At 42.7% G+C, this 25,895-nt stretch overlaps 2 protein-coding genes across 6 annotated transcripts in view; both read right to left on the reverse strand.

Annotated features, from left to right (window-relative positions):
* Window positions 1-225: 225 nt before the first annotated feature.
* On the reverse strand, window positions 226-9,400 carry LOC135580895 (cell number regulator 13-like). 3 transcript variants are annotated; one of them, XR_010481758.1, is made up of 8 exons: window positions 8,246-9,257; window positions 6,896-7,308; window positions 4,457-4,566; window positions 3,888-3,959; window positions 2,467-2,573; window positions 1,477-1,570; window positions 837-951; window positions 226-650 (listed from the first exon to the last, which is right to left on the reverse strand). XR_010481758.1 is itself a non-coding variant. In XM_065093591.1 (7 exons), exons 1-7 carry the CDS (start codon window positions 8,651-8,653, stop codon window positions 899-901), a joined length of 1,257 nt encoding a protein of 418 aa, XP_064949663.1. In that variant the 5' UTR covers window positions 8,654-9,400; the 3' UTR covers window positions 645-898. The 3 variants fall into 3 exon arrangements, 1 of the variants encoding a protein (XP_064949663.1); XM_065093591.1 differs by having other exon boundaries at window positions 645-951; window positions 8,246-9,400; XR_010481759.1 differs by lacking the exon at window positions 2,467-2,573 and having other exon boundaries at window positions 645-951; window positions 8,246-9,255.
* A 284-nt stretch (window positions 9,401-9,684) lies between these two features.
* The window catches only part of LOC103998848 (probable purine permease 5), a 31,128-nt gene continuing 14,917 nt past the window's right edge, over window positions 9,685-25,895 (reverse strand). Inside the window, exon 2 of one of the 3 annotated variants that reach the window (XM_018830704.2) lies at window positions 9,685-10,843. In XM_018830704.2, the coding sequence (XP_018686249.2) occupies window positions 9,824-10,843 (1,020 nt within the window). In that variant the 3' untranslated portion in view covers window positions 9,685-9,823. Of the gene's footprint in view, window positions 10,885-25,895 lie in introns of all 3 variants that reach the window. The other 2 variants (XM_065093592.1, XM_009420456.3) reach the window with 2 other exon arrangements.

The raw sequence follows: 25,895 nt of genomic DNA on the forward strand, positions 1-25,895 counted from the left end.
TCGACCCGCGAATCTCGAATGCTCATGTGTCGGATGAACCAAACGCTACACTTTGAGCCTTTCTCAAAAACACCTCGAAGCACGCCTTTATGGGGGACAAATGATAGGAAAAACAAACATAAACTTTCCTCTTGCCATTTATGATAAAAAAAACAATCACAAGCTTTCTTCGTACCCTTTATGACCAAGTATAAAACTCACCTTTAACATAGAAAAAAGAAACTTCTTTTGACTATTCTCCACACTTACAAGCTACTAACTCAAGCGTTGAAAGGACTAGGTCGAGAAACCTTTTATAACCTTGATTTACATGCAAATGACACCAAAGAAACTTGTAGTTCCTACCTCAAAGATATCTCAAACAATCTTACGCATACGAGTCCAAACCACATCGAGCTGACTAAGACGTCAACGATATTTTTTCCTAACACCAACAAATCAAAAAAACTTCTGTAGTACTCAAATGTCCTTAATGAGGATACTGGTGGTGACGTTGGGGAGGGAGTTGCCATTCTCGATCATGTGCCCGATGGTCTAGGACTCCATCGCCACCGTCGCATGCACCTTGAACATCTCGCCGTCTAAGCTCTTCAAGGGGATCGTTTTTGCCATGGCTTGGCCATCGGATGAGGCGAAAGGAGAAGTAAACCCTAACAATATGTATGTCATCCAATTCACACAATATAACAAACAGTAAAGCTGCACTCATCGTTACATCAACCATAACATGCACGATCTGATAGCAACAGAGTTATAATAAATATATGGCCTACTATTTCCAAAGTTTGAAGGTCACAAATCCTAATGCATGGAATGCAGCAACAATCTACTGCTACCTCTGTTGCAGTCAATTAGATAGATACACCTACACAGCAACAAATCTCCTCCAAGCTGACGCTTAGAATTCCATGTACTGAGAAGCTGGTGGATTGGTTTGTGTCTTCCAAGTGCCTGCAAAAATGCAGCATAAGATATCAATATTAGTAGATGATAAGTTGGATTCGTATAGTGTGTAATCCTGGTGACCATTCTAACTCGACAGACAAGAATTGGATCTGTGGATAAGACATCTAAGTTGGATCAACAAGAATATTTGAGATTTGGAAACCTGAAGTCTATATATATAGTAACTCTTCTTGGGAAATCTTACTATCATTCACACTACTTGCCACCTCCACTGTTATAGTTCTTTCTCACTGGAGAATTAATTGAATGAAGTAGACCTCATGATATCAGTTATCATTTATTTTCTTGGTTCAGTTTCTTTTAGGGATTGGATCGATATATGAGGAGGATATGATCTAACAAAACATGATTTGAGAAACCCTAACAAGAATATGATTCTGGAATTAATTTAATTTTGGAATTCTTGTCTAGAAATTAACCAATAGCTAAAAGGACATTTATATGACAAATCAACTTTATCATTGGCTTATAAAGCATTTAATTCGTGAACTATGCAATGCAATGGCATACCTTTAACCCCACGAATCTCCACCTCACGCCATTCTTGAACTAGTGCACAACAACAGCACAGTAGATGTGACAAGAAATCATCACAAAGCCCTCCCTAGCAGAAAGAGTAGTAGTAGTGTATCAGCAAACCCCAAAAATACAGTCGAGGATGAATCAAAATTTTCATGACAGGTAATATATGAATCCTAGCAGATTGATCATCAACTACCTTGAGCACCCATAGATAACCACTGATGGGAAGTAAGACAGTGTAAAGAAGCTATTGTCGACATGCATTTAGCTACAATTGCTTACTAAATTTACTGACAATTTCGCAACATCAAAACGAATTAAATGATGCATTTTACTCTTAAACAAGCTCCACTTAAGACATATCCTCCTTTCACCAACAATGATAAATGCATACCAATTGCCTTTAAGCACCCACCTAGAAACCACCTAAATTGCCAGCACAAAGTCCACAAAATTATTATCTTTCCATGTTTTAAGGACAACCAAATAGTTGCACCACAATTGATGTTAAAATTGATTCATCGAGATTAGGAAACACAGAATAACACTGGATCATTAATTATGGAAACAAAACATTTAAATACATAATCACAATGATAAAGTAAATATGAGAAGGGTATTTACTACTTCAAGTTTTCTTTTCATTTTCTTGTTTGTAAAAAGTAGCTTATAAATAGAGCCTTCTCTATCATTTTTTATCATTTACAACTTGATAGACGGAACCAATTGATTGTTTTTAGCTTCTCTTTCTTACATGCCCACTCATGTTGCAGAAGTAAATGACAAAATTAAATTATCGACACATTTGCATTCTGCAGTTAAGCAACAGAGAAGTACAAAAAATACAGTTGTTCTTAAGGTGTTCATAATGATACAGCAATAAAGCAAAAATGTGGTCAAGAAAGTTAAAATTTTGATAGGAGTCATAAAATCAATTACATAAAAATTACATGTCACAGATAAAAAGGACCAAGTTACCGTAATGTTGAACATGTTTCGTAGCTTCCTTCTAACACAGCAGGTGTAACAACAGCATGACAATACTAATGAATATGCCATCAAGTCATTACATGCTTCCGCTGAAGCTGTTGACAGGAAACAGAGCCATTTATTGAAAAACAATCTTTTCCTTGGAAGCTTCTACCAATTGTGAATTGGAAACATCAAATTAACAAGTCATGTAAAATGATTATGTAGATAAACTGTCAAGTCTCCAGGTTATCGTTATAGCCATAGCATATGCTTGAGATCAACAGTAGTGAAATGCAAACACAAAACAATGAAGTTCCCAACCTCTACAAGGACAAGATGATAGATAATTGGTGTGTTGCTCTAATTCATACATGGTTTCTGACCACATGGAGTTTTAAAATAATTCTGATTTCTAGTTAATTTATGCAAGCAACAAGTTTACAGATCAGAAATAGATTATAGAAAAGTGAATCATCTTGAAGAATATTCTGAAGTACAAAAAGCCAACCCACTGACATACTTAGCAAAGAAACTTTGCATTAAAGTGCAAATGCTCAACTTATACAAAAAGCTATCTTGAGATAGTTACCAACTATAGAGAGTCCAAGATCTCCAAGAATGTTGGGTTTTCAAAGTTACATAAGTTGGCCTTTCATTCATGTCATGTAATCAGCTGACTGCATATGTTTAATGTATTGCTAATTCACAAAACTGTGGATGCTAAAATTACTATGATCATATTGAAGCACACTGGTAATTGGACTCTTGGCATTTGAAAACTTGGCGATCTGATAATTCTTTAATCAAGATCATTCGAGTCAGAGCGTAATGTCAGACAACATTGTCTAAATAGTCATCCAGATAAATGATTCACGTTGAAAAATGTGAGTTGAATTCCTTCAATTTTAGAAACTGTTGTCCTAATTCACTGCAACTTAAAGAACTATAGCAGGTTCTCACTAAATCTTTCTAACATAGGTTGCTGAAGCTTCAGAACAGTTAGTCTTCTCATGTACTACTATAGTACTATACCTACTTCAGATATTTAACTATGCACCCCTGCCAATCATCCAAAGACATACTTTATCGACTGATATGAACAAGCATTTGCAGCTTTTTCCTGAACTGAAACAGCATCGTTCGGTGGCATCAACATAAATCTAAAGTTCTCGACGGAAGTCAAGTATATTTTTTTCAATTGACTGGTTGTATTTCACACATAGGAACTGCATTAACATTTATAACAGATAATAGCTATTACTTGAATGTAGACGTTCCCCCTTAGAGATAATAAAAAAAGAAAAACCACGCAAACATGGAAAAGCAACAAAGCATAGGTCAGAACTTTTCTTTTGGAAATTGTTTTTAGCATATCATTAATCACCAAGGAATATAGATGAAAACTATCATGGAATGAGATCACGTACAGACTGGTCTGTTTTTCGCTACAGAAGCAATCTGTGAAAATGTACCGCAAGGATAGAAGAAAGTTTTGAAACCTGCAAAAGATGAGTAAGGTGCTGTAAATTGATAGATAAGTTATCATGTCCAGTCAAAAGCAAATTTTTATTCATCTGATGATATTAGCAAAATATACGTCGTAAGCTTATGATAGAACAGTCATAAGCTTATGAATTTGATTGAAGAGTGTGACATACATTATGAAAACAATATGCTTTGTTTAAATTATGACGGATGTATACTGGTATAACTTCTAATGAGTGATCAAGAAATCCATATTGTTGATCCATACAATAGGCATTCTATCTATCCATTCTGAGGGTCACTAAGGAAAAAAATCAAATGTGTTAGTGTGTGTCGGCAGCAAGAATTTGCTGTCTTCACCATAGATGGCAGCAAGCTCATTACTTCATCTGATTGTTAACTAAACAGTATTTCTTTGTGTGCATGGAAAATAAGGCATAAAATTCCACTTATAGATTATTTAAGAAGCACATTATAGATAAACTGAAGCTAGCCATAAAGAGCGACTTACATAATGAAGGCTCTGAACAACATCCAAGCAAGTCTGAATGCCACTCTTCATGCCCGTGAAGTCCTCTGTGTGAAATCATATCATGACCCGATGAATGTGGTGAACCGGTTCTATGCAAATTTCAGATTCAGTTAGGTTTTAAATTTCAAATATACTGTACAAAAGTTCATAAATCACAAAGTTATGTATAGTAGATTCACATGAAACTTGCATGAACAAGTACTTCAACATCTTCATACTTTCTTTGTTCCAACATATTCATTTAGTTATGAGAAGAAAATATCTTTGTCTTGTTGTCACTGTATTTATGTCTGTATATCATATAATTTCAAGTATTCAAGAACCTTTGGAAGATGGAACTTCGAAGTTGCAAGCAAATATTCGAATGCATTACATAGATTTCAGTCAATAGAAGTTGTCCAAGAACACAAGAAATACACAAACAATTCACAGGTGCAAGACGCACCAACAGTTTATGATTTATGGATATGAAAGGAATAGAAAAGCAAAATACTTTAAATAAGGTTACAAAATCTGCATGAGAATGTTGAAGAAAAAAACTGAACAAGAAAATGTCTTGGAGAGTCCAAACTCGAGCATTTTATTATTTTAGCATCTTTTTACAAACATTTTCATGTCCTCATATTATTCATCATTGTAATTTACAGCTCTAAATCTTTGCTCTGAACCCAATTCACTATAAGTCCCTGCTTCATGATCGGGATAGAGGAACTAGATTTCAGTATAACAATTCAAGCATCAATTATCATTTATTTGAAGACTAGAGTGTGCATTTAACATTCCATGCATACAAAATCACATACATGATACATCCATGGTTCTACATTTCGCCAGAACTGGTATGCAGGCAGAACATACCAGTCTGGTGGCCTATTGGGGTGGAAGCATGGAACACAGCACATGCCGCCCGATACCGTGTATGCTTAAATATTTTCTAAGGTATAAGACAGATACCCGCATATCATGTGCCGTATGCTAACACATACTGGGCTTGTATCGGTCCTGTTGGGGATCCACATGGATCCAGTACCCGAAACATCCAACAAGTTTACAATTTTTTTTCAAATTGCAATTATTGGTGTACCATTATCTTACTGATTAATCTTATTGTGATTATTTTCTTCAATCTTGTCTGTAATAATCAATAATTCGGTAAAGAAGAAAACACATCATGGAGTTTTCGACTTTGTGGTCAACAAGGGACAAATAATTGGCACACTAGGGATTAGGTTATGGCTAATGTAACATAATAAAGAGTGAAGGATCTGAAGAATAGAAACTATAGATATGAAATATTTAGTCACTGTGAACAAAAAGGTCAAACAAGTGTTCATCCTTTTGTATATTTCAAATGAGGATTTCACTATACCAAAACAAAATCGTTTATGACAAGAATTGCTGATCTCTATCTTTTTAAAATGATTCAATCTTTCTTTAATGTCAAAAAAAAAAAAAAACACAAGATTGATAGCAAGAAATCTAATAAATACAAAAGGTAGTTTGAAACGCTGTCATGGTCATGGCAGCATGCAGTTGCTCCAATTATAAAATATCACAGGATTCTACAACTGAATGTCTTAAAAAAAATAAATTCCTTTCAGACAAAATGATCGCATAAAGTTTGTAGTGTATATATTTTAAGTACATGAAGGTCAATGATTTGTTCAAGTGCTTCATTGTCATTGATTTTCTGTCTGGTTATGGCTCCAGTTATTAGCTATAGGGAAAGGTTGTCAAAACACTTAAGACATTTGACAACATATTTCTATGATTTTTGACAAAAACTGCTTAGTAATTGAGCAAAGCCTCTATGTAAGTTCCCCTGCAAATGACTCATCAGCTTATGCAGAAAAATGTATTAACAAGATTAAAAGAATAATTGGAGTATCAGTCAAAAACGTTAGCAACCATGATTCCAATGTTGATTGCAATATTCCTAAATTTAGGTATCTTATGTAGTGATAAATGGTGAAGAAATAGTGCAACCAAGTCCAGTAATGCCTTATCATATCATCGTAAGGTCTTAGGATCAAATCCAGCCTTTATCACTTACCTTTGCAGAAAAAAAAAAGGTTTGGTATTGGCAGCTGTTATGTGATCAAATAACTCGAGTCAGGAGAAGGAAACAATATGGAGAACTTAATAAGCAGATAAAAAGAAGAGCAAAAAGCAAACTAAAATGGAAAGAATAACCCTAATACTAAGAATTCTGAACAATAGTCACATCAACAAAGAAAACGAAAGAACTTTTTTGTGATAGGTACTGTCACAAAATTGAGGAAACAGAAAACAGGAAGAACACAAAAATAAGCATAAGTTGCTTAGTTTAACAATAGAACTAAGTTGTTTACAGACAAGAAAAATTACTTCAAGATTCATGCATCATACTCTCTTATCTTATGAAAAGAGAAGACCAACCTATAAGTTGATTTTGTAACTTGCTCATGATAGTTCTCATCAAAAGTATGTTCTTTGTAACTATTGTCACCAGAATAACTTAGCTCAACTTTCTTTGGACTTTTGAGATGTGTACTTTTTTCTTCTAAAGTGGTAGCCACATTGTGTGTCACTCCAATCAAATGCTGGATCACCTCACACTGACCAATATCCATGGTTACTTGTGATCTTTGGAGTTCCATTTGGAGCTTTTGTCTTTCTTTCTTAAGGGCCTCATCAAATGGCATGTTTGGATAAGAACAAGACAGTGACTTCTCGAGAACTGTGGTATGGTTTGTAGATGGATCACGATCCAAAATAGCATCTTGCACCTTTCTGTCTTCTTCATCCAAAGTATACTCCCGCTCATCCCTTGCAATGGAATCTAGCCTCTCCTAACATACAAGAAATTAAATAAAACCAGTTAGAATAAAAGCAAGCATGTCATCGAATAGTTAAATTTGACCACTATACGATGGGAGCATCAATGATCTTTCTATAGAAAACTATGGATATTTCTGCATGAACAGTCTGGCTAAATATCCAAAATAAACCTTAACAAGTCAACATATAAATCCAAAGAACTCCCTGAAATCCCTAGTTAAAATCTAAAAGCAAGGTGATATTAAGGAATCAAACAAAAAGAAAAGTTAACTTCAGTTTTGGACTTGCTTGAGTTAAATGTGGCTAACAAAGTGAGTTATTGCATATCAACTATAAATTCTAGACCCTTCAATATCCAAGATCTAACAAGTGGCTAGCAGGGCAGCCAACCTTAAAAGATGACCTAGCCTGATTCCACCCTACCATCCAGCAAATCCATTTGAACAGCTGTCGGACTTTTCCACCTCTAGGGAGTAAACTCCTATATACCATCTCTTCACATCCCTAAACCCTTAATCCCTTCCTCCTTCGTTGCTACTGCTCATTACTTCTTTGAAGCTTTGTTGACAACACTTTGATAATGCAGAACAAAATAGGTATGATATGCCATGTTCAGAAGTATAGAAATCCAATGATGGAGGTTATTAGCACATTAAAGTCATAGAGGATATATCTCCCAAACAATGCCGGAAAATAAATGCCTTCAATCTACATATCTTCAAGGTAGAAAGAGAGCATACAAATCAATTGACGATACTTTGAACTCGATCAAATCAATAATGAAATATATACTATCCTTCTACAATCTGCTTATGCAAGAACAGGATTATATATTATTCTTCAAAGAAATGCTTTTCTAAAGCCAACAGGACCATATATTAATAGCATATAAGGAACAAAAAGATAAGTTGTTAGATTAGGACCCAACAATTAAGCCAGAATCCTTACTCTGACCCGAGCATTGTCGACGAGAGTGATGAGCGGAACGAGTCGAAGATATCGATCGATCTCATTCTGAGCCCTTCTGAACTGGTAGACGATGTTCCATCCCATGGCCAGAAGGTACAAATAACTCCTGTTCTGACAGCTATCCACGAGAATGTAGGAGCGCCGGAGGGCGTCCTCGAGCTGCTCCAGGGGCTCCCTCGTCTCAGGGTACTTCTTGAGCTCCGAGATCTTAAGCTGCTCCAAAAGATTGCCGATCAGCTTCAGGTGCTGCGCGAACTGGCGGCAGTTCTTCCTGTGCATCCGCGCGGTGGTCGCCGCCTGCACGATCAGCCCGATGAGGCGGCCGGCGTCGAGGCCCGTCAGCTGCGCCACCGTCGAGAGCTCCCCCAGTTGCTCCCAACTCGCCATCGTGGCACCTCGACTCGGGCGGAAGGAAACCTAAAATGTAGATCGAAATGGGCACCGAACGAGAGGAGGAAAAGCTAAGCGGCGCAGCAGCACATGGCGATTGCGGCGAACGCCAACCCGCTGACCAAGAGAACACCAACAGATTTTGTGCTACGAATAACAACAACCGCAATAAAATCTCCTAAAAATTCCTCCTTTTTGAGCGCCAGAGAAGGATTCAACTAGAGAAGGAGAATTTTTCTTAACCTCTTCTTCACCATTACAATTCTTCGATCTACGCATTCGAAACGGAAAAGACAAATCTTTCCAAAGATTTTGCTTCGAATCTCGGAGGAAAACATTAGAGAAAGAATCACCAGATCGAAGAACATGCGTGTAGAAAGAAATCTAGCACTCCGACTGCCGAGAAACTACGATCCCTCCACCCGCATTTTTGGCTAAAAGAAATCAAGACGATGCACGAAGAGGACCGACAGATCTTAGCATTCACCATCAGTAAACTATCACGAAAGATCACATCTTTCCGTAGCGCGCTTCTTGTCGCAGGGCTTCTCTCTCGCGCTCCGTCCCTTCCTCCTTTTTACCGTGTCCTTTTCTGTTCTTCTATGGATTTGGGTGGGTGGTGTCAGGATACGATTTCGTAGAGACGAGAACGAGGCGACGTGGACGAGCCACAGGCGTCATTTTGCGTAGAAGCTCGATCGGTCGTCTCTCTGTCCATCTCTGTCCTATGGAGTGACCAGGCTCGAGCTCTCTCGTGTCTGCTGCTGCCATCGACCACCGTGGCTCTTAAACTCTCTTTGTCGCGCGCCTGTGATGCATAGCCTTTACAGCTGGATAAGCGCAGCGTTGCGGGTGCGGCTCCTCGTGTTTGGTGAGAGAGATCCAACACAGGGATTTCGACGAATATACGGTGGTCTATGCCGGAATCCTCCACGATTCACATGGATTCGGCCAATCCCCATATCCTCCATCGACTTTGCCGCAGTTGATCATATAATTACTTTTATCTCGCTCAACTAATGAGTGCATGCAGAAGACAAGCAAAATCCATTATGGGTTCCACGGATCTACAACTTAATCTTAGCACAATTCTTTGCCGAAGAGAACACGCCGAGAATTGGTACAGCAGAAAGAGAATGCCTGTCAACGAAGAGCTCTGCAATGCAACTAGGAATTTACTTTCGAGGAAGAGTGACCAACGATGTAAGAACCAAGTCCCCAAACAGTGATGACCAGAGATAGGATCTTGAAGCCACTCATGGGATCATGGAACAGAACAACTGCAGCAATGGTTGTGAGTGGCACCCTCACCGCATTCAGAACACCGGCCAACACCGTTGAAGCCAGAAAGACGATCGCGGTGCCGGCCAACACTCCCAGCTGAAACGTGATGGCAGCCCAAGTGAGCACCATAGCGTACGAGCCCTCCCCGTGCTTGAAGTTGCTGGCTTCCGATCTCATTCGCTGGAAGTCATTGTTCACAACAAGCCCTATGGAAGTGAACACGAAGGCGAGGAGTGAAACCATGACCTGCTGCTCCAGCACAACATGGAAGGATCTCCTCCCCAATAGCTTCAGGAAAACCAGCTCCGACAATGCAAAGATCAGACCATGGAGAGCCGAGCCGAGAATGTCCCAGATGAACCCCAGGGTGTATTGCTTGCCGGTGACTCCCGGGTATCGGTCTGATTCTGAATCCAATGCGATTATGACGGTGCCGGCGGTGATGATGACGATTGCATTTATGGAAGAAAGATTCAGATCATTCTTCACGATGAAATACCCAAACAGGGCGGAGAAGATAAGCGAAGACGAGGAAAGGAGAGAAGCAGTGGAGGCTGGAAGATAGGCGTAAGCCCATGCAAACATGAGGTTATCGGCAGCACTGAGAAAACCCAGTAGAATGTACCAAACGAAGAGCTTAAGCGAGAGAGGAGTCGGAGATATGCGGCCGAAGAGATAAGGAGGAAGCAAGACAAGGGCAGTGATCGGCCACCCTGCAACTGCTGCCCAGGAGATTATCCATTTGCTCTTGCCACCATTGGCATAATACAAACGAGATAGAAGACTGGAAGCAGTAAACGCCACAAGCATCGTAGCACTGCTAAGCAACAGTAAGAACCAAAAAGAGAGAGACTTCCTTTTGTATGTCTCCAGGACCGAGTTACAGAATTCAGCTGCTCTTTTCTGCAATGAGGAGTTGGATACCGCTGGCACTGCGGCAGCTTCTGGTTTAATCCAAAATAAAAAGATCAAGTTGAAGATAATGCAGCGTTGCAAATGGAAAATAAACACCATAAGCTAATGAACTGTAAAATGCTCTGTTTAATGATGTTTGTTGTGAGGATTTTTGCGAGTTTCATGCAACTATAAATTTGTACAAATTCACATTGTTCTACTTATTCATTCATGGCACAAAACCTAATATCTACTAGATACTGACATAAAATTCTACTAGATTCATTCATGGCACTGAAGCCTAATATCGTCTTATCATGGAAGACGATGGAGACGAATGCTGGGAGCTGAGTCCTTCACCATAAGGTATTGTGTCTTATGGTGCTAGATTGCCGGCAGATTGTCATCGCACAGACGACCAAAATAACTCTCCAGAGACAGAAAGTTCTTCGGGTGATCTGCTGCGCTGCCGTGCATAAACATCAAATGCTTCCCGAAAATCTGGGCTGTCAATTTCGGAAATGGAAAGGGATTCAACTATGTGTTGTTCTGATAAAACCAGACTGCGGCTTTTCCGGCTGTGTTGTTCTCTGCTTACGACATCTTCCTCGATTCTTCATCCTCACGGTAAGAAACTTCCTAGAGGAATTCATAGATCTAAAACATTGGCAAGGATAGCGCAAAACAGGGACTTGGCCACCTATAGTCATGAATTCATGTTAGGTATGGTTAGATGTGATACAGCGTATTTTGGGCCCAAGACACGTCACAGCTAACGACATACTGTCACGGACTTAGCTGGATTTGCCTAAGTCGTGCGGCACCCTTGCGTGTCCGTCCGCAAAGGTCAACCTCCCCGAAGCCTCCCATTGTCCCTTAGGACCAACAAAAGAAAGAACGGGTTAGAGAGAACGCCTCAATCGGGATCCACAAGCAAACATCTCCGAAAAACACTTCATAGACAATGCAAATTACAAACAGACTTTTACAAGCTCTGAACAGTGGCACAACAAAGGGTAAAATGGTCCATTACAGACCGAAAATCTCTCGCACGTGGCCACATGACACAACATTTATTTACAAGCCTAAAGAGGCCACCAACCCAACTAAAATGGGACTATTAAGCTTTCGGCCGCCCCTCTACATGCTGTACAAGGCATGAACATGCCAAAAGACACGGACATACATACGCATTACATCAAACACCTTGTTTAGAAGTTTGTCCGTGACATTCTCCCCCACTTATTCCTTCGACGTCCTCGTTGAAGCCTTTGTCGACACTGCAACTCCTCGCCTTTGCTGAGTCTTCAATCTTCTGCTCCAGCTACAATGCGCCTCTTGGCTCCTTGCTACTCTCCGCTGCTGTTTTTGAGTAGTCGAACCTTTGATCTGCCATGCTGCTTCAACTCACCAATGACTCTGACTCTGGTGTGGGGTTGGTTGAGTTGTGTTGATCCTTGTTGATTCCTGCGGATCCCCCAGATGAAGGAAAAGACCATCCTTACTGCGCCAGTCTCTCGAATTTCTCATGCTGCTAGAACTGGTTGGATGCTTGTTGGAGCTTTAACGAGCATCATCTCGCAAACTTCTGAAGTTTTGGGTCCTTCCTCCACAAAATCTGCTCATTGACTCTTCTTTCACTTAGTTGTCACATCCAAGTAGGTTCGCATCACTTCCGCTTTCGATTGGCATTTCGTTAGGAAATGAAGCGGACAATCTACTCTCAGTAGCACTGATCACCGTTGGTGAGGATTTGACAACTATTGTCTTTCATTATCTTCGAAGGGTCTTTGAACTTGTGCAGAGCTCCTCTGCTGGATAGGTAAGAGAATTGGGGTACTCGGTTTCGCCCATTCTCTTAAGAGTTGAGAAGGCAAAGGTTACTTGACTTCGCCCGCCTCCTCGAGATTGTACTTCATGCTGGTTACTAGCCTTCACCTGCTCTTTGCTCACACTTCTGAAGCACTTGAAGTGTTTGCACTCCTTGCATTGAGTTAGTTACTGTGATTGACCTTCTCAATGCCATCGAACTTCTGGAATGCAGGAAGTTTTCACCCCAACTTGGAGTAATTCTCTCATAGGTTTGGTCGCCTCTGGGATTGTACCGTCTTCTCCATCAACCCTGCCGCCTACTCCACTGAGTAGCAAAGGTACAACACCGCGTACTTCCTGCTTCGTTCCTTGGTTATGCACTCTTGCATGACCCGAAGTCCTTCACTTTCGGCTATCTTGATGAGAAGCACATTGACACCGGTCTTACGAAGTTCCTCGGCCTCTGCCCTTCAGCCTTGTCTCGGTACTTGGAGATTGCCTCTGCATGCTCCACCTCCTCGGCCCCTTTCACGACCAAGCGCTCTCCCTCCATGAGAGCAAGGGATCAATGACTTTCACGGAAGTCCCGCCTCTGCGGTACCATGGCACTGCCATGCCCATGGCCCTACTATCCGTCGCCTCGCATCTGCATCCCTTTTCTTCACGATCAGTAGATATGTCTCCGTGGCACTCCTCTGAGTCCACCTATATTCTAACTGATGCTTGATTTTGGGTAGCTGAGTCCCTCTGGACTCATCGTCGCTTCCTCGCCCCTTTCGACCCCCTGCTTCAACACCTCTGTGTTCTCCAAGCAGTCTGTTTGGTCGATGGAAAGACAGACTACAACTCCCATGCATGGCCTCTGCCATCACGTTGTAGGGTTTGCACCGATTCTGTTCTCCTTAGCTTCCTTGGTAGCAACGTTCGCTTACTCGGCCTTGTCCTCTGACTTGTTGGGCTCCCTTAAGCGAATATGAGCTCTGGAGCAGTCCAACTCTCCAGCTGCTTCGATCATACCTCTGCATGATCAAGTTCCTCCCATGGAACTCACTGGTACTTGCATTCGAACTTTTCCCTTGGTGGAACCCAGCCCCCATATGCTGATGACCAATGTTTTCATCCGATGCACGCACGGAAGACCCGCCTCTGCGGTACCATGGCCTTCACTCCTTGAATCCATAGCCCTTCTTGCCGTCGTGTTGTTCACCGAAGTGGAGCTCCCAGTAGCTCCCGATCATACCTCCATATGATCTAGTCCCTCCCGGGACTAAGTCGTGTGTATCGCATTGCCACGAACTGTTCCACCACGATCTGTTGCACCATGTCGCCTCCTGGTGACATCTCCATTGCATTCTGATCCTTGTGGAATAAACTCGAATTGTGAACCCTCCATGTGTGGCCTCTGCCAATACATCGCAGGGTCTCTTCCACCTTCGATTTTGTTCGCTCCTTTGGCAATCGACCTTCATCCACCCACTCTTGGGTCACACCTAGATGAAGCACCGGTCTAGGACAGTCCGTCGCCTAGTAGCTCCCGAAGTCCACCGACTTCACTGTAATTTGTGCACCATTGTCTGGATCCTAGGCCTCTGCCCCTACCAGCACAATCTCCGCTGCGCACCGCTTCCTTCATAGCAACTCGAATGGCAACACTGTGGCATATTCTTCAAGAGTACCTGCCTCTGCGTCCTCTTGCCCCGTGCTAAGACCTTCTGTACCCAACTTCGCCTCCGCAAATTGAGTCGCCTTAGTTCCTCCATCAAATGCTTCTCCGAGATAAGGTGCATGTGCCCCGAAGCTCCCTTCGTCTTTGGCACCATGCAAGATGAGTCCGCTCCGTCAGAATGAAGGACCCATGGAACAACATGATCCTACTCTTGCCTCTGCAAGAGTTCATGTCCTTGACCTCTATCTAAGGAAAGCACTATGCCTCTGCTCCACGTTCCAACTTCTGTGCTGACTCCCTTCATGCGGCTTGAGTACTTCGCCAAGTTACACCCAAGTTGCTCCGCTCCTCGTTTTTACATTGAGTCGATGGTGGCCCTCGCGCCCACCATTCCACGGGTCAGCCCTCTTTTGAGTCCGATCTCCACATCGACTCCAAGTGTGCCTTCATTTAAGTTGCTTTGGGTCGCTCCCCCACTTGATCTCGCAATGCATCCACCCATGCATTCTCTCGAGCGAGATCATGCAACGACTCCTCGTCGCTTGCTCAGTCCATCGAGCTTCATGGAGTTGTTGTTTGTTGAGGTACTCCTCCTCAACATGTGAGGTCCGTCTCACATGATTCTCCCTCTGGAGAGCCGGGACTTATCTCTCCTGGATAACTGTCCCATTGGAGCAACATCTCTCTTCGTTTTGGAGACCACCATCCCCTTGGACTACTCCGATCTGCTAAACAAACTATGCATTGATCTGCCTCCTGCAAACGCACTTGCTAGATTGTGACTCCACGTCAATACAGCCCCCGCTGCACCCCTCAAGGCCTAGCAACATGCTGAACTCATTGCATACTTCAGCCTCCTACGGACGTATCCTTCCCATGCCGAAGAGAAAGTTTCAATGCTCCATAGCGCCGAGTTTCGGTCACCTTGGGATGGCCACGAACATTCCATCGTCCGCATACAAGCCCATGCATGAGTACCGAATTCTTTGAGTTAGCAATTTCCCTCATCTCTGTGAGCTTTGCACAACTCTTTCGATCGCTGAACAACTCATTCCACCTTGCATGGTCTCATTCTTGCCAAGCAACTTGCTTGCCTAGAGCACCATCAACTATGGTTGTCAACGTTGAGCCGTAGCTCAAACTCAACCATCCCAACCTTTTTGCGCTCCATATTCTTCCAAGCTTGCCTGTTCTCGTGGTGCCTCTTGCGCGAAGGGTTGGCCATTCCTCTGAATGCCAATGTCAGATGTCCGCTCCTCTGAGTGACTCCTTTTCCCTACATCTCCATGCCCATTTTTCTCCCAAACGATCGCGCGTGTGCTGACTACCCTCAACGCAGCCCCGCTAGGTCCCCCACGTTTGCATGCTAAGTGTTTCTATGAGTGCTTGTCCCGCTCTGATACCATCTGTCACGGACTTAGCTGGATTTCCCTAAGTCGTGCGGCACCCTTGCGTGTCCGTCCGCAAAGGTCAACCTCCCCGAAGCCTCCCATTGTCCCTTAGGACCAACAAAAGAGAGACGGGTTAGAGAGAACGCCTCAATCGGGATCCACAAGCAAACATCTCCGAAAAACACTTCATAGACAATGCAAATTACAAACAGACTTTTACAAGCTCTGAACAGTGGCACAACAAAGGGTAAAATGGTCCATTACAGACCGAAAATCTCTCGTACATGTCCACATGACACAACCTTTATTTACAAGCCTAAAGAGGCCACCAACCCAACTAAAATGGGACTATTAAGCCTTCGGCCGCCCCTCTACATGCTGTACAAGGCATGAACATGCCAAAAGACACGGACATACATACGCATTACATCAAACACCTTGTTTAGAAGTTTGTCCGTGACAATACGCCAAGTCAGAACCATACCAAGAAGTTGTTCCACATGTCTCGTCCTGAGAGCTCGGGGCGGTGCCGTCTGACGCTGCTCTGCATGTCACCTGAGACGACGGTCGATCAGAAGTGTCGTCCCATCCCTCGAGGGTCAGCGGCCACGCCGAACCGACGTGCTACTGACCCTTGTACAATAGTATAAAGCCCTTGGCCGACATCCCTTGTACAATAGTATAAAGCCCTTGGCCGGATGCCGGCCAAGGAGAGAAGAAAAATAGAAAAACAATCCATCTCGCTACTGACTTGCTCGTTGGAGGGGCCAAAGTCGGGGATCACCCGACAAGGGCCATTTTGCAGGCGGACGACCACCCGTGGGCGGTGAGCATCTCAACCCAGGGGTCGCCATCCACGCGCAAGGACGAGCTGTCAATCGGCCGGAGCCCGACCAACGCCTACGAGCATTCCTTCCCGAGGGCACGGTTACCTCGTCATTCAGCTCACTCGACAGAAGGCTCCCGACATTGACCCGTGGACCAAGCCGTGCTGACTCATCAGCCACGATATATTAGTTCATCAACATTTTGACACTAGAAGGAGGGCCATGTCGCAGGAGCTCTCCCCGAGGGAGAACCACCGACCGGTCTCCCCTCCGTCAAGCCCGGAAATCAGCCCCTCCCCACCCTCGGAGATGGGGGGATCCCAGCCTTGATGCCAGATCGCTACTAACGCCTTTTCAATGACCCAGAGCTGTCGCCCCCCGGACTAACCACAAGACCCTTGGCCGTGACACCCGAGGCGTTCCTCGGCCTTACCAAGCAAGTGCAACCCATGGCGAGCATGATGCAGACGCTCGCTTCGCTCATTCCTCAGATCGTGTAGTTAGTGGCTCCTCGGACTGACCCAACCTGGCAAAGGCCGAGTGGGTAGCAAGTCGAGACGGGAGAAGCTCGAGAGCAAGCGACGGACCCGAGAGGTCCGCCCAAGCAGAGCATACCAGCACCCTACCAAATCACACTACCCCACTTCGAGCTTGACACCGTATCGTCTGATTCGGCGGACGACTCGCTCAAGGTCCAACTGTCCCGGGTCAACCAACGCCTAGACGAGTTCCAACGCGAGTTTCGAAAATCGTGGAGCAAGTCCAACGAAGGCGGCTCAAGCGGGTCCCCTTTCACTCAGGAAGTACAGGACAAGCCGATACCCCTCAACTTCAGGCTGTCGGCATTGGAGACATACGACAGCGGCTCCGATCCCGCGAAGCACGTCTCCGCATTTCGGGCTCAGATGGCCCTTTATGGCACCTCCGATGCATTAATGTGCCAGGCATTTCTGACCACCCTGAGGGGACCGGCACGAGCGTGGTTCAACCAGTTGTGCTAATCCTTGGTCTCGCCCTTCGACCAGCTCGCTAGGGAGTTCGAGCCAAACTTCCTCGCCAGCATGCGACCAAGGCCTTCCATGGCCACCCTGCTTGTGTTATCTTAGCGCGAAGATGAGTCGCTCTCCCAGTTTGTGGCACGTTTCGCCACTGAGATCCGGGGATTCCCGGACGCTCACCCCTCTCTAATCATGCAGGAATTTCTGATGGGTTTAAAGCCTTCGAGGTTCTTTTGGTCGCTGATTGAGAAGTCGTCAGTAATCGTCTCCGAAATGCTCCAGCGCGCCAACCAGTACGTCGCCGCCGAAGCGTTGGTGGCGGGGAAGTGCATGGACGGCAAGAGGCTAAGGGCGGAACAATCTGTTGAATCTCGGATTTTGATGATGAAGTCAATTGTCATTTGTTATCTAATCCATATGTTGAGATAAGTGTGCAAGATTAACTACGATAAAAGTAAGACATGCAGCAGGAGTTGCGTCGGAGTCAAGACAATGATCACGTTGGGAGTTCGAGAGTTCGACGGAAGTTCGGACAGTCGTCGAAGGTTCTGCAGGAACAAATCCGAGAAGTCCATGAGCTTGCCAAAGAAGCTCGTCGGAACTCGCCAAGTGGATCGTCGCAAGTCCAGGAGTTTGCCGGAAGTCCGCAGGAGCATCACCGAGGGTTCATCGGATGAACGACGGAAGTTCGTCGGAAGCTCGCCGGAAGAAGCAATTGACGCACCGGAGCAAGTTGCAGTAAATGTCTTAGGGAATATCGTAGTTAGCACAATGATTAAGTTGGAAATGGGAGGTGATCCCATTAACTTAATCTTGGGGCAATTGGGCCCCTGAAAAACCCAAATTGGGCCGAATGGATCAACCCATTCGGACCCTGATTTCTGCCAGGCGGTTGAACCGCCCAAGGCAGGAGGTTGCACCGCTTGGGCTCAGTCTCCGAGCGAGACTGGGAGGTGCAACCGCTCCAGCCAGGCGGTGGCACCGCCTGGGCTCAGTCTCTGAGCGAGACTGGGCGGTTCAACCTCCCCTGACAGGAGGTGGCACCGCTTAGGCTCGGTCTCCGAGCACTGGTTGAGCGGTGCTACCGCCTCAGTCAGGAGGTTGCACCGCCTGAGCTCGGTCTTCGAGCTCTGGCAGGAGGTGCAACCGCCCTTGACAGGAGGTGGCACCGCCCAGAGGCTCAGTCTTTGAGCTCTGCCAGGCGATGCAACCGCTCCAGTCAGGAGGTGCAACCGCCTGATCCCGGAATTCCGAGAATTGACAGTTTTGAGCTCCAAATTTGAACTGGGTTGGAGCCTATAAATACCCCACCCATTCAGCACTGAGAAAGTACAGAATACACACCGAAATCTTGATCTTGTTTTGTGATTTTTAGAGCTCAAAATTGTTGTAAAGGCCAAAAGTTCTTCTCCCTCTTTTCTTCCAAGTTCTGAGCTGTGAAGAGAGGAGAGAAAATTCTGTAAGGTTGTCTCCTAAGCCCGTCAAAAGGAGTGAAACTATAAAAGGGTGGTTGACCTTCGCCTATTAAAGGAAGGCCTCTAGTTGACGTCGGTGACCTCGTCGGTGGAGGAAGCCAAAAGTGGAGTAGGTCAAGATTGACCGAACCACTCTAAATCTCGGTTTGTATTTACTTTGAGCATATTATCTTTACTGCAAACCTCCTCTAAAGCTTACTGCTTTCTGCGCATATACGATCGGGTTTCAAGCTATGCACTTTCCGAATCAGCGTTTAGACGTAAATCTGTTTTTTCGTACGATCATCATATTTCAGTTTGCGTTTACGTTTTGATTTCTATCTTAACTGCAAACTGCCTTTATATCCTTGCTTAAGCTGCATCTCGCCTAATCAAGTGATTTACGAATCAGCATTTAGACGTAAATCAGTTTCTTCGTACGAACGTCATATTTCAGTTTGCGCTTATATTCTGGTTTTCATTATAACTGCAAACTGCCTTCATAGATTGACTTTAATGTCATCTCGCTTGATCTTAAGTTAAAGTAATCTTAGAATCGGCTTTCACACCGAAATCGTTTTTATCGTTTGAACGTTTTTTTTTATCGTCGAAAGATTTCCGCTGTACTAATTCACCCCCCCCCCCTCCCCCCTCTTAGTGCTCTTAATCCTAACAATTAGTATTAGAGCGGGGTTAACTCTCAAATGGATTAAAACCCAAGAGAGATGGCATACGCCAGAAACCAAGAGGGCCACTCTATTACACGTCCACCCATGTTCAATGGGACGGACTACACCTATTGGAAGACCCGAATGAGGATCTTTCTTATTTCTATGGATTTTGAACTTTGGAATCTTATCGAAAATGGATTTTCGAAGTCTTCTCTTCCAATGATCGATTGGAATGAATTGGAGAAGAAGGCTTTCGCTCTTAATGCAAAGGCTATGAATGCCTTATTTTGTGCACTTGATAAAAATGAGTTCAACCGTGTTTCGGTTTGTGAAACCGCATTTGATATTTGGCACACACTCGAAGTGACTCACGAAGGCACAAGTAGAGTGAAAGAGTCAAAAATCAACATTTTGTTACACTCTTTCGAACTTTTCCGGATGAAACCGAGACTATTGGTGACATGTTCACCCGTTTCACGGATGTCGTCAACGGTCTAAAAGGACTCGGAAAAAGTTTTTCGGATTTTGAGCTCGTAAATAAGATTCTAAGATCCCTTCCTAAGAGTTGGGATCATAAAGTCACTGTTATTCAAGAGGCGAAAGATCTAAACAACTTCCCTCTTGAAGAACTAATCGGGTCATTAATGACCTACGAGATGACTTGCAAAGCTCATGAAGAGCAAGAAGACATCCTTCCAAAGAACAGGAAGGATATGACACTTAAAATTTCAGAAGACCACTTGAGAGAAAACTCAAGTGATGAGGACTGTGACGATGACTTGGCACTTCTAACAAGAAAATTTAAAAAAATTCATTAAAAGAAACAAGTGTAAGAATGAAATAAAAAATAAATTTGAACCCAAGAAGGACCAAGTTATTTGCTATGAGTGCAAGAAGCCGGGACACTATAAGAGTGATTGTCCCCAAGTCAAGAAGAGAACATCAAAGAAGAAGGCGCTCAAAGCAACATGGGATGACTCGAGCGCGTCCGAAGAAGAGGAGTCCAACACCGAGCAAGTTGCTCATTACGCCTTAATGGCCATCGGAGAGGAGGTAACGAATTTAATAGATGCAGATTTATCATTTGATGAATTATTAAATGCCTTCCATGACTTATTTGATGAATGCAAGATTATTAGTAAAAAATACAAATTGCTAAAAAAGGAGCATGATAGTCTTACTTGTAATTTCGATAAGTTAAAAACTGAATATCATGATAGTTTAAGTTCATGCATAAAGTGCCATGATCTAGAAACTCTCCAAAAGGAAAACTTGCTACTTAAGGACACCTTGAAGAAATTCGAGGTTGGTAGCAAGTCATTGAACATGATCCTTGCAAACAAGGGTCACGTTCCCAAAACAAGTGGAATCAGATTTGTGAGAAGTCCTCACCAAAATCCAACCACCTTCATAAAAGGCCCCATCTTACATGTTCGACACTAAAGCAAATGCAACTTTTGTTGCAAACTTGGACACAAAACGTATTATTGTCCATTCAAGAAAATTAGTCCGAACAAATTAATTTGGGTTCCTAAAGGAACCATGATAAATTCTATGCAACATGATAAACAATGTAGATCTATTTTTGAGGCACCCAAAAGCAAATGGGTACCTAAAAATCATCCTTTCCTGTAAAGACATAAAAATTATAAGCTGGAGCAAGAAATAATATCCTGCTACTTGGATTCTCGATATTCATGACCCGAGATCCAAAAAGAACTCGCGATGCTCTCTAGCCTAAATAACAGATGAAGATTAGAAATTTAAAATCACAAATGCGATTTAGATACAATCCTATTTGATTTCTCAGAATTGGAAACACATGATTCTCAATTCACATATCCTCTGGATTTTCGAACCCATCGATTTCATCCGTTCATAACTTTCGAATCCAACTCTATATCATGAACTGACTAAGTTTGTCATGAACTTGCAAGGCTTACCAACTTGAACAAACTGTCACAAACATGTGTACGACATTGAGAGTATGCACGTCAAAAGATCTATCTTGATCGTGCAAAAGTTCTTAAAATGAAAACTCTTACGTAATTACGTAAGTAAAGTTGATTGCTCTGAATGAAAATTCGTCTCAAGACAAAAACTCTCAAATCAGATCACACTGCGGTCAGAACAAGTGCTCACCGCCTGCAAGCGGTGGCACCACCCCAGCTGGAGGTAGCACCTCCGGCTGTCACGTGTTGCAAGCGGTTGCACCGCCCCAGCCAGAGGTGCAACCACCCGCAACTCTACCCTTTTTAACCCAAGCTAGGGCCGGTGGTGGAACCGACCCCAACTCACTCCTTTCCCCTCTTTACTCTTCCAAAGCTTCTCCACCTCCATTTCTCCCCTCATAGCATACCAAATACTCCTCATTTCGAGGCAAAAGATCAACAATCTTTCCCCCTCTTGAAGATCTCACTAAGGTATTCTCTAAGAAGTCCTTAAATTCTGTTTTTGATTCATTTACTCTTGCTCATTACTATCCTCCTAAATAGCAGTAGTTATGGGGTCTAGAAGATCCTCAAGGGACAAAGGGAAGAGAAGATTAGTGGAAGATTTTGATCTTACCCTTTTCGATTCAAAATATCATGCTGAAAAGTTTTCCTCTTTCGAACTTAGGAGTGTCAATAAGGGAAAACATGTTGATTTAAATGAACTAAGAGACTTAGAGACAATCCAATGGTTTGCAAACTTAGATCACTCCCTATTTTACAAATTAATGAACCCATCTATCCAAGACTTGTTAGATTGTTTTACAACAACATACAAGTAGATGAAGAAGAAAGAATGTCTACCTATCTCTTAGGACAATACATCTCCATTACGGATAAATTCATTTGCGACATAATAGGCATTCCCATAAAAAGTAGAGGACTTTACTTTAGAGGATCATGGGATGATGAAACTGTTGGGACAACATATGTTGAAGCCTTAGGAACTATTTTCGCCAATCCCAACTTAACATTTGTTCCTAAAAGTTATGAACATCTACTGCCACTAAACACTAAGGTACTTCATCATACCCTAACTAGCATCATTCTCCCTAAACAATACCATCATGATGAAGTAAGCCAATTAGAATTAGGAACTATGTACTTGATCATGAAAGGACATGACATCTGTCTTGGTTATCTTATCCAGCAAAACATGTTAGAACTATCTAAGAAAGACATGATGCTTCCATATGGTGGTATAATCACTAGAATACTGAAAGCCTACGATATTCTAATACCACCGGAAGAAGAAGTAATAAAAGTAGATAGGTTTAGCATAATAAATAAAAATCTATTTCACCGATTAAGATGTGTTTATAGAAACGGTAACTGGGTTAGAATGCCTAGAAGAACCGATCCCCCTCAACCTGAACCAGAACCGGAAACACCAGTCTTTAGGGATACTCAATCTCCTCCGATCTGTCCCTTTGAGGAAACACATTCATTTGAGCTAGCTCATACATCATCTGTCGAAGATATTGGGATTCAGATGGACCGATTTGAACAAAGACAAGAACGGCTTGAACATCGACAAGATCAAATCCTATTTGAGCTGCAGCAAATTCATCGACAATTTGACTCTTTATTTAGGCATTTTAATTTTTTACCTCCTGAATGAGCTTGTATGTGTATTGTAAACTCTTTATGTTACTCACTATGATCACAATGCCTTGTGCCTTGATCCTTGATCTGGTTACCTGATGTATTTATTTGTGAGCAGAGTTACAAACATCACTCATTGTTTAATCTCGTTACTCACTGTCGGATTTTACATCGAAACTAAATGTTTTTTGAAAACCTTGTGTCTTGATTTCCATGATAAATATGATTTGTGAAAATGATATACCAATGCAGTTGATGCGTCATGTTATATTAAACATCAACTAGCTGATATTTTTACAAAACCTCTAAGTGAAGAACAATTTGATTTCATAAGAGAATTAGGAATGTTGATGTGTCCGAGTACATAAACTAGTTACAATTATCTTTCGGACTTTATTGAATGATCAAATCACTTGATTGCCATTACATGCCAAAATAACATGTTGGAAATTATGTGTTGAATACAAAAATTTCCATAACAATAAGCATGTTTTGTCTTCATGATTGTATTTGAAAATCTGTAGCATAGTCTTGTCTGAATGCATGAAAGTGTTCATTTCATGTTTGGATTCGCTTAACAATTGGTATCCTAAAAATCGGATTTTCTCATACACTTATATGTGAAAAATATTTTTCTGAAATGGATTTGATGAAATGATTCCTGCTTATGAATTCCATCTTGAAATATGAATGATAGTATTTTTTACTTGCAAAGATTTGCTTCACATACATATCTTGATACCTAAAGCATGATTTAATCTCTCATCGGTTTTAACTTCACTCAGTGTAAACTCATAAATAACTGGTATCACAAATGGCCTTCCTCCTTCATGCAAAAAGATTATAACAAATAAAAAGGAAGAAGTATTCAAAGTGATCTACATATCATGCTTGTATAATTGATTTCCTATCACATACTATTGGAAAATAATATGAACCAAGTAAAGGCATGAATAATTATCACACTTATGCTTAAAATTTGCTTATATTGTTCTCCTGGTATCACAATTACCATGCTTTTTGTTGATAACAAAGGGGGAGAAATATATGAGTATTAATGCCATGCTCGCATCACCAAGAGATGCTATGATTGCTATAATTTGCATTATGCCTTGTTTGTATTAGGTCAAGATATCAAACAAAAAACTTGCATCATAATTTTACGTATTGATATTTTACCATGTGATGAAATGCAATAATTGCTAAAACATTTGAAATGTGTGCATCATGTAATGATATCAAAATCTTACTTCGCAGATTTACATGTTGATATCTTACAATATGATAAATTGCTACTATTACCATCATTCAAACTTGTAATGTAAAATTTGAAAATGAATGTCAAGCCTTGACATCATCTTCAGAGAGATACATCATGATGAGAATTATGATGGGAGTATTGATAAGTTTTAAATTCAAGAAAGACTAATCTCAAGTATGGCATATAGATAGGGGGAGTTAAGGTTAACTCCATTATCAATTGATTGTCATCATAAAAAAAGGGAGAGATTGTTGAATCTCGGATTTTAATGATGAAGTCAATTGTCATTTGTTATCTAATCCATATGTTGAGATAAGTGTGCAGGATTAACTACGATAAAAGTAAGACATGCAGCAGGAGTTACGCCGGAGTCAAGACAATGATCACGTTGGGAGTTCGAGAGTTCGACGGAAGTTCGGACAGTCGTCGGAGGTTCTGCAGGAACAAATCCGAGAAGTCCATGAGCTTGCCAAAGAAGCTCATCGGAACTCGCCAAGTGGATCGTCACAAGTCCAGGAGTTTGCTGGAAGTCCGCAAGAGCATCACCGAGGGTTCATCGGATGATCGACGGAAGTTCGCCGGAAGCTCGCCGGAAGAAGCAATTGACGCACCGGAGCAAGTTGCAGTAAATGTCTTAGGGAATATCGTAGTTAGCACAATGATTAAGTTGGAAATGGGAGGTGATCCCATTAACTTAATCTTGGGGCAATTGGGCCCTTGAAAAACCCAAATTGGGCCGAATGGATCAACCCATTCGGACCCTGATTTCTGCCAGGCGGTTGAACCGCCCAAGGCAGGAGGTTGCACCACCTGGGCTTAGTCTCCGAGCGAGACTGGGAGGTGCAACCGCTCCAGCCAGGCGGTGGCACTGCCTCGGCTCAGTCTCCGAGCGAGACTGGGCGGTTCAACCTCCCCTGACAGGCGGTGGCACCGCTTGGGCTCGGTCTCCAAGCACTAGCTGAGCGGTGCAACCGCCTCAGTCAGGAGGTTGCACTGCCTGAGCTCGGTCTTCGAGCTCTGGCAGGAGGTGCAACCGCCCCTGACAGGAGGTGGCACCGCCCAGAGGCTCAGTCTTCGAGCTCTGCCAGGCGGTGCAACCGCTCCAGTCAGGAGGTGCAACCTCCTGATCCCGGAATTCCGGGAATTGACAGTTTTGAGCTCCAAATTTGAACTGGGTTGGGGCCTATAAATACCCCACCCATTCAGCATTAAGAAAGTACAGAATACACACCGAAATCTTGATCTTGTTCTGTGATTTTTAGAGCTCAAAATTGTTGTAAAGGCCAAAAGTTCTTCTCCCTCTTTTCTTCCAAGTTCTGAGCTGTGAAGAGAGGAGAGAAAATTCTGTAAGGGTTGTCTCCTAAGCTCGTCAAAAGGAGTGAAAC

Source organism: Musa acuminata, chromosome BXJ2-1 (assembly GCF_036884655.1).
Source record: "Musa acuminata AAA Group cultivar baxijiao chromosome BXJ2-1, Cavendish_Baxijiao_AAA, whole genome shotgun sequence".
NCBI classification, from domain to species: domain Eukaryota; kingdom Viridiplantae; phylum Streptophyta; class Magnoliopsida; order Zingiberales; family Musaceae; genus Musa; species Musa acuminata.